Genomic DNA, 9,938 nt, shown 5'->3' with positions numbered 1-9,938 from the left:
TGCAATTCTTGGACAATTGTGCTTGATTTTCAAATAAATCCCCTTATTATTTAATGATATAAACTATAAATATGCCAAAAAAGAAAGTTTCAGATGTCTTATTACATTACTTATAAATAGCTACAATATGGAACTCCAAATTAAATTCCTAATACCTACAACAAAAGATGAAAGAGAAACCTCGAAATCACATAGTTGCTCTTAGTTACCACGACAGCCAAACAATTATTACCAGGTTACTACACACAGTAAGTTAGTAACTAAGGCAACCCATGGCATTACGCATAGCGCGTCTATATTGGGAACACTGGCTGTGAACCAGAGGGTCACTCCATGACGCAGCGACGCACGCAGGGCGTTGTTCTTCCATAATGAGACTTTATAACAGAACGTCAGTCCTGGCATCAATCTAGTCTGAGAGCGACTTTTAGCACAGAGGACTACCGCTGTCGGAGTCTTTTTCGGGCAAACTTGCTTTTGCTTCTCTTTTTGTGGACATACAAGCTCTACGCTCGAAGTAAGTGGACTTTGCTTTTTTCTAAACTTAGTTACGTTCAGGCGCACTCAGGCAGTTCCGGCGGATTAAAGGCAGAAACGAGATTTTCCCCGCGCAGACTGCTTCATTGCGCGTACACACAGACACGGGGGAATTGAGCTGTCACCGCAAATAAACTGGCATTAAGTTTAGCATATTAATTTCAACTATAGGCAGAATTAATAAGCCTTTGTCTAATCGTGTTTCCTTCGCTTTGTTTTAACAAGTCATTTTGCTACCCGCAACAAAACCTAATATAACTGAAATAAATGCAGTTTTGTAAATGATACATGGTGGATTTAAGGAGTTTCAAAGAAAAAAAAGACGTATTATTATTTAATTTAATTTAATTTAATTTAATTAATTAATTAATTTATTTATTTATTTTTGCTTAAAAAAGCCAAGATTTTGTGTTGTTTGGAAAAAGTTAAAGCAAAAAGGGTCCCTCTTGAGATAATCTTTAAAGTTTAATCATATTAACAAACTTGCTGTTATACTGGCTGTGACTCAAAGGCACCGTACCTCTGACTATATGAAGAATATCGTTAATTATTTACTGTCTTTTGAAACTGATGTTATGGAAGGATCCTGTCATCTCAAACAGACAGGCTGAGATAAAATTTCTTAAAAGGCTGTCCGCGTTGAACGTGCTGCAGCGACACACCCATATCCCACCAATCTGACATCCACACAAATACACACACACGTACATTGACCGTCTGATCGTCTCCTCTACTCACTGCTTTCCAGATCATCTGTAAAGATGCTGCTCCTGCTACTTGGAATCATCTTCCTGCACCTCGCTGCTCTGGTTCTCCTCTTTGTGTCAACAATTGTCAGCGTGAGTGAAAATGACATGTTTACCCGTGTCTCTGTTTGTTCAGATGTCATAGTGAGTATGCACACAGAGCAGGAGCAATTAGAAAGGCATGCATGTGCACTCAATATCCTGAAGATATAAGATATCGTGGAGGATTACATGCAAACTGCCTCTCTTGGAGCCGTTATGGATGTTTTACCTCCACCACTAAACATAAAATAATTATTGTTCAACTTATTTATGTGTGTCTTAGGAATAGAACTATGCCAATGAGATCTATTTCTCTTATTGACTGAGTTGTATGTTGTTGTCACCAGGTATGGACAACAGGTGAATCTGCCACATCAGACCTATGGACAAACTGTACTACCGCCACTGGATGTATCCCAGCATCAACTGGAGGTCAGATACCAGCCTCACTTATATTTTGCTGTTTGCCTTTAAACTGTTTGTTGACAATACAGTGGCTGGGGAATTTACTGGGAATTTACATGCTGCTCTGTTCTCTCTGAAGCTCAGTTTTAAACTTGCTTTACTTTAAAAATCCATCATTTACCTACCCTATGGTGTGGGTGTGTCACAGTTACTCTGGAACTGTGGTGCCATCTAGGGCAGAGAATGTGGCAGTGCTGTTTTGAAGTGCTAGCTGATAGGCTGCCACTGTATAAATAGTCGTGGTGCGATGTCCATATTCAGGTCTCGTGTTGGGAGTCCATAGTAACAGAGCTGTGGAGAATCAGGGTGGGGCTGCAAAGAGTATTTAAAGTTTTAAATCTATGTGCGTGTGTGTTTGAAACCAGGGAAACCTTGGACCACCGTGAGCAGAACATAGCATGCTGATGGTGGGTCACGCCCGGAGTCAGATCTTAGTGTCCCATGTTAGCTTGCAGGGATCATTAGGACAATTTAAGGCAGCAGGTGCAGCATTAGGAGATTTATGTACACAAAGTCAGACACTGGATTAATTAGAAATACTGATATTCATATTGATAGTAGACACTAAATACAAATGTTTTACAATGTCAAAAAGGTCAAGGGGTGATATATTTTCCTCTTCATGAAAGTTCACTCTGCATCAGCTGTATGTTTTGCTACTAAAAGTGCCGTCACAGTGCTGCAAGAGCTGCTGGCTGTAGCTGGCTGATGTCATTTGTCTAGTATGAGCTGCGTTCAGCCAGTGTGTATTTTGTCAGGGGCAGCAGTGGTTGCACACTCTGCCAGGTAGTTTGATGGTGCAGTCAGTTTGTTTGACTTGCTTTCACTGGTGCACTGACGCAGAGTGTTTATTTAAGAAGGCGCGTGTGCTGCTCCCAGGTCTTTGCTTTGGCTTTGAGAGATGGAAGATAGTGGTCTGCTCGCACGTTGGGGCCAAGCCTGCGTTCAAAAGAGCTTTTGGAAGCTTTGCTGAGCAATCAACTTTCCTCTGAACCAAATCATAATCATGGGCATCACAGTTATTTTTAGGGAATTTCTAAACCTTCAGTGTTGCCATGAAAAAAAAAAAGAAGAAAAACACACAAACACACTTGTGATGCCACAGTTATCAAATGCTGAGTGAATTAAACATCACGTGCTTGCAGCCAGGAAAATTACTTCACAAAATTTACTTGCTCTAAATTTAGCGGTCGAGGAATGTCTGCTGCCCCAGCACAGACCTACACCACATAAACAAGTGAGGGAATACTACAGCAGTTTTATTTTTGCAGTTTACTGTTTTGGGAAAAGCTTCAACGGTTACTTTCCTGTTTTGAATTTCAGCAGAATCCTTTAGTTGCTCTTCCTGGAATTTATTTCCGTAATAATAATGAATCCAGACCCAGTTTATGTTCATTTTTGAATGCGAGTCCCTCTTGGGTTTCTGTGTTATTTTGAACCGTGACGCATGCCTCATGCCAGGAAATGCGCGATGTCACTGTTTCCTACTACTGGTCGGGAAAGAAGGAAGGAAGGAGGGCTGGAGGGCTGTTTATTAGAAAGCAGTGTACTGTCGCTGCATTCACAAAATGTTATCACAGATTTATATATAAAATTTGAAAACACAGTTATCATAGTGGAATCTAATTGTTGCGTGGGTGTGGTATCAAGCAGGCGACATTTTATGGATGGAGATATGCGATGTGTCATGTTTCTTCCCATATCTCATCTATGAGCCAGTGGTCCTCGGGACATTCTCTGCTGCTGTCATTGTAGGAAACCTGACTCCGAGCTGGTAACTCTATGTAGTCATCATGCAGTCTCACCAGAAAAACTGTGATTGTTTTTTAAACGTCCACAGAATAAAATGCATGAAATGTGTTACAGGGTAATGAATTGTTGTAATGCTGAGTTAAAATGCGGTCAGTTAAAGTGAAAAACATCACACAAAGTAAGCTGTTTTATCGCTTAATCATCCTTGTTGTTCTTGAGAACGAGCAGTAATAAATTATGCACTGTGCCTTTTTTCCACTTTGTAAGTGCGCCTCCATTAAAACCGCAATATGCCTCTTATTTAAAAAAAAATGTAAGACAATCAATAAATCACAGATGTATGAGAATTTTGAAGTAGACAAATCCATATATTTCAATGTCAAACCTTTGCAGAGGCATGCATACAGATTGAGTTATATTACAGAAATACATATTTTAAAGACTTATCTGGAGTACTTGCAGGCGTCAGGACTGGACAGCAGCTAGTGAGTGGCATTTGCAACTTATGCCAATACACACAGATCTAGGGAGATAAGAGCACAAAAATAGAAATAGTAAACATGACTAAAGAGAAAGACTAAATAAGTATATAGAGGAAGGGAAAGCGCGAGTGCTTCAGGAAACCTGTGGGGCAGGAAGTGAGGTAAGGTGAGAAACCTGATAGGGCCTGATGGGGTAGGAAGTAAGCATGGAAAACCATCAGTCAAGAAATAGACACTGCTTGGAAGTCCAATGATTCCTGGAATGGCAGCAGGAGTAAAACGCAAAAACACACAACCATACATGGAGATTGAGCACCAGTAGAGTAGATGGTGCATGGTAGGCTCTGTCAATACAGGTGTCTAATGGGTTAATAGCTTCTAGAAGCCTGGCCTTGGAGGATTAGGAGGAAAAATCAATATGGCACATTTAGTCATAGGTCCTACTGTGAGGGGCTCACAGAGCTTTTAGAAATAAGATACCTAGGTTTCATTGTTAAGGATCCATTATAGATTCCCAGAAGTCAACAATGCCAGGGCTGCCTCATTATGTTTTATTTGTGAGGATGGTTAAATTCAGCAGGGGCACAGTACACTTTGGGTTTTGATTTTTTTCATTTCTGTCTTCTCATCTTGTTGTGTGTTCATTAAGTCAATCAAACATCTATTATACTCTGGTTCATGATGACTGGCGTTCTGTTGCTGACAGCACTCTCTCTCTCTCTCTCTTTTCAACTCCCCTCTCTCCCCTGCAGAGTGGATTCAGTCGGTCCAGGCTGTCATGATCCTATCCATCATCTTCAGCTGCCTGTCTCTCTTCCTCTTCTTCTGCCAGCTCTTCACTTTGCAGAAGGGTGGACGCTTCTTCCTCACTGGAACCTTCCAGATCCTTGCCAGTGAGTTCATCACCCTTGTCACATTCACAAAACCATAAATAATAAATCACATATTTGTGACACATTATTAGGTTTATATTACGTGAGTAAATATAATAAAAATGTATTTAAAAAATGAGGCATTTCATTGATAACAGTATCGACCAAATAAATCTGCTTTTTTTCCAATTTTGACAAGCTGGAAAATGGAAATCCACTTTATTTCCCCAAGAATGACCAATATACACAATCACTGAAATGTTTTAGAACACCGCAGTTCTTTTTTTTAAAATAGAAATTTAAACAGTTCTTATCAAATGTGTCCCAACTTTCATTGACTACTTATAACCTCATCTATCCACGTGTAGGGTAGTATGAGTATTGTACTGCAAAAAGTTGTGTGTTGCTATAAAAATTGCAAGTAAAAGGCAATTAACAAAGGAAGAGAGACAGAAGATCATAATGCTTGAAAGTGTAGGTTGTTCCTGTCAGAGAAATGGTGAAGAAACTCAATGTGTCAGTGAGTACAGTCACCTTCACCATTAAAAGGCACTCAGAAACTTGGAGAAACTCTGACAGGAAGTGGTCTGGCAGATCCAAAGATACCACAGAATCAGAGTCATCAGGCTTTGTGACAGCCAATTCACAAGACCACAGCTTTAAACGTTCAGTTCAAGAGTTATCGTGGTAAGCAAGTCTCATTTTTGACTGTAAAGAGAAGGCTTTGAGTTGAAGGTTTGACAGGTTGAGCTGCAGCAAGAAAGCCATTGCTAAGATGCCAGAATAAGAAAAAAAGGGCTTGCCTGGTCCATGAAACACAGCCAATGGACTACTGAAGACTGGAAGAAGGTGTCATGGACTGATGAATCAAGATTTGAAATCTTTGGTTGATCAGCCAAGATTTTTTTTACACCGTCACGTAAGCAAAAGGATGGTTCCCCAACATGTGACATCAAATGTCAAACATGAAGGAGGAAGCGTGATGGTCTGGGGCTGTTTTGCTGGATCCAGAGTCAGTGACTTCCATAGAGTAACCAAAATGGCTACCATAGCATTCTGCCATGCAGTACCCTCTGGGAAGTGCATGCAAACTTTTGAATGGTAGTCTATCTTCCGCGCTACTCTGACCTGTATTAATAACACAGCAACACTTGGGTAGTCTCAAAAGGTGTTACTCATACAGTACAAATCCACCACCACCAAGAAACCATTAGTGGATGCTCACTTCCCATGTTCTATTGGAGAGAATCAGATTTAGGAGGTATGAGCCAGTTACTAATGGTTTTTATACTCCCCTTGTTCATTGTACTCCATGCCCTTTGGCCAGCGACCATCTCTACTGCAAGTCCATTGTGTTCTCTCTTGGCAGCCCTTTACAAAATCCCAGGTTTTCTCTCCACGGTGCCAGCACATTGCCTGGCACCCAGTTGCCCACTCAGCCAAACAGGAATGACACTGGGAACACTGCCAGCCGCGCAGTGTTCAAATGTCAGTAAGGCTGGCGGTGGGAGGTGTGGCGTGGGAGGATGGGGGGGTCTGACAAACAGATCGTGCCATGTCAGACAAGGGTGGTCGGTGGGCAGAGCTGGAAAAGCTTACATAGGTCAGAATGGGGTTCAACAAGCATGAAAAAGTGTGATGTAATGCGGGGGAATGCCTTCTGGGAAACTGACCTGCTCGTTACTGCCGCCAAGCAGGGTTCAACCCAGGACACAAGACACACAGAAACCTGATCTAACACTAAGATGATTATGGCCAGTATTATTAAAAAGTCACCTTTTCCCCCTTGCAGGTTTGTTTGTGATGAGCGGAGCCATCATCTACACAGTGATGAGTCCAGAATGGGTGCCGGAGGGAAATTCATTTGGCTACTCCTACATCCTGGCGTGGGTGGCCTTCCCCTTGGCGCTGATCAGCGGACTCATCTATGTCATCTTGAGGAAGCGAGAATGAGCCGTCACTCCATCCCACTGTTCCCAGTAACCCCCCCGCCCAACTGCAAGTGCTATCAGTACCCCTCTGAAGTATAACTCGTGACGCCCAACTACCAGTGGAGCTACCAGGCCAAAACACCCAGTTCACAGAAGGGGGGATTAATACCAAAAATCAAACCAAAACACAAAAACACCAATACTGTCTCAGTTTAAAGATGTATATAGTATCTATGGTTTAAAACATATTTATAACACTTTTTACATATATGTACATAGTTTTTGTGTTGCTCTGTCAATGGATACTATGAGCTTTATTTTAGCTGATTAAGTGCCTCAGTCTTTGTTTGTAATGATGAAATAATTATAGACTATTTTTGTTGTGGGATTTTTTTTTTTTTGCCTTTTTTGTTTCGGTAATTGCCAAGTAATAAGTAAGAGAGAAAAAAAGTGTTTCTTGAAGTATACTAACCAAAGTGCATGTATAGAAATAGAGAGGTTAATTAAGCATTTTCGACGGGGTTGCTTTACAAAAGAGAGTGGTAACATCCATGGATGTAGCATAGCCATGAATATGGATTTGGTCCTTTTCTATTTGTGAATTTGCAAGTTTAAGTGTATTTGTTTTCAGTCTTTTTTCTATTTCTTACTTTCAACAAAAGATGGTGCTATGTATTTATCATTCCTATTACTGATAGCAATCATTTACAGCAGATTTGCTTTGTTATTGTTTAGAGTCAAACAGCTTGCCATTAATTAAAGTGAGACTCAGCCAGCGGTGCACTTCTACATCTAGTGCCTGGCTGCTTCTTTAGGGAACACAGCCGATTTCACTTTGCAGTGTCTGATTATTTTTTTTCCCCCTTTTATCAGCTACTGTAAACGGCGGATAAACACGGTTGGGGTGGTGCACTAATGAAATCGAAAGTCATTTAGAATGGAATGTCAGTATTATTCTGCGAGTTTATAGTCAGATCACAGAGAAAGAACTTTAAATAAGCTTTTATTTTTCAGCTCTGTTTGCCTTAATTTTCCATCATTCTGATGTTTGTGTTCGCCTCGCGCGTATGGCTGTTCAATTCTCAAGAAGAAGTCTTTGTAGAAGAATATCAGAAAGAGCATAATCACTGTGGGGCATTATACATAAAGGAAGAAGTTATACATTTAATGCTACTAGAATAAATGCCACCAAGTTGAAGCCATATAAAATATGAGATGATAGGAAAAAACATGACTGAAATATTAACTCTATTAAGTGATAAAAGGACAGAGAGGTTTGCAGTAATGATACAACTGTCTGTTTCACATACTTGAAGTTTGACATGCTGCAGTCTCTGCCCACTGACGTTTAGATGGTTTTTTGGTCTACTGTATAAAACCTTACTGTTTATATGTTGTGCATAACAGATGTTTATGACAATCTAGCCTAAAACACTCACTTACTAAATAAAACTACTTTCACATTATCTAATACTGTGTATTCCACTGTTACAAGGGACTGTAACACTTTATGCATGTAAAGTAAACCGTTACATTTTGCAGAAGTCTTTTTGCTGTTTGCCCGTAAACTTTGAGACACACTTTTCTGGGCTACAAAAGCTTAATGTGGAAAATGATGACTACTACCCATGTGTCGTGGCATATTTGCTATAACTGATGTGTGTGAAACCTTATGAGATCAGTCGAAGACATCGGCAACTGAAATGCAGCCTGTAAATGTCTGTGTGCAATTTAGCCAGTCAAACCTAGGTTAGTGCATGTGGTTGCAAATGCTGTATGCGACTTGTGTCACCCACATGGCGCACGATGCCAGCTATTCAAAACACGCAGATAGCGTTTCAGTGTATACTGTGTCTCTCGTGACATCAGAAATAAGAGGACTGGGAGCATGTTCTGAACACTAATGAGAAAGCATCTGTCCTCCACTTGATAGCATCTCCTCTGAGATCCTCTCCCCTTCCAAAAAAGAACTACACTGTGTTGGATTCAAGTATTTCATTCTGAGCTTACACTAGATAACAGTCTGCTATGGTTTTTCAGCATGATGCTCTTCATTGGGTCCAGTTAGAAGAGACTGCCTCTAATGACAACTGCCCTCTTGATTATTTTGTGTAAAGCTGCCACTTTCGGCTGTGCTATGTTTACACCAAAACCAAATGCTCTTGATATTACCAAAAGCTACTTTGAATTTAACCATTAAAGGATGATTCTTGCCACCTTAATGGAGCTTACTGTGTCTTTCAGTCGCAGTGCACACATCTATAACATATCTAATCAGTCTGAAGAACACTCAGCCATTCTGACTAATGGAGTCTGAATATTCTATTTCTATAACAGTCACTCCTCAGCTAGCACTTTTGCACTGAGCTGATGATGCGTCTAAATCTCCAGCAGTGAAAGAGTACTCTCTAAAGAAGGATTCTTGTTGCAGGCTCAGGCGGTCACAGTCTCCTACTACTGCCCCCTCTGACATTCTAGCACTGGGTAAAATGGGGACACTGCATTCTGGTCTGCGAGCGTGTGGGTGTGTGTTGTTGTTGTTTACAGACTGGGAAAGTCTCTGTGTGTGCAGATGTGCATACCACATTATACCATTCCAATGTATTATGTCATCATGGTGTACCCGGGCACATATCATTTTCCTTAGGTCAATGTACATAGTTACAGGCTTAAAACTTTTGCATGTCCTATGCAATACTGCCATCCAGTGGAAGCACACAGTAGCAATGCCAACATTTACTATACGTCTCATACTAGATTAGCAAACACTGCCGCTGTGTGGTACAATTGGAGTACTGCATGTCATTTCACCATCTACCATTGAACCGAGAAGGGAGACAGACCGAAATAGCCTCTGGTGGGTGTGGCAGATCATATTCTTTTCTTAATGAAGTGTGTCAAACCTCGTTAACGCCTTATATGATGATTAAGGTTTGTCTGGAACTCAGCTTGTTTGTGACGGTACATCACTGCCATTAGTATGCATGTATGAGATAGAGGGGGGTGATTCTGCCAACTAGTCTACTTTAGTCAGACTGATAAATGTGCCTCCTCCAAAGCCATTATGAAGCTTCTTCTGCACAAGACATCATCAGAAGTAAAGGTAGAAGA

General features: G+C 40.8%; 1 protein-coding gene across 1 annotated transcript; it reads left to right on the top strand.

Moving 5' to 3' along the window:
• Positions 1 to 388: 388 nt before the first annotated feature.
• Positions 389 to 9,041, top strand: pmp22b (peripheral myelin protein 22b). Its single transcript, XM_063482687.1, has 5 exons — positions 389 to 517; positions 1,286 to 1,376; positions 1,673 to 1,757; positions 4,777 to 4,917; positions 6,689 to 9,041. The coding sequence occupies exons 2-5, from the start codon at positions 1,299 to 1,301 to the stop codon at positions 6,847 to 6,849; spliced, it is 465 nt and encodes a 154-aa protein (XP_063338757.1). The 5' UTR covers positions 389 to 517; positions 1,286 to 1,298; the 3' UTR covers positions 6,850 to 9,041.
• The last annotated feature ends 897 nt before the right edge of the window (positions 9,042 to 9,938 follow it).

This window comes from Pelmatolapia mariae, linkage group LG8 (assembly GCF_036321145.2).
Source record: "Pelmatolapia mariae isolate MD_Pm_ZW linkage group LG8, Pm_UMD_F_2, whole genome shotgun sequence".
Classification (NCBI taxonomy): Eukaryota; Metazoa; Chordata; class Actinopteri; order Cichliformes; family Cichlidae; genus Pelmatolapia; species Pelmatolapia mariae.
This window is presented reverse-complemented; position numbering and strand designations above follow the sequence as displayed.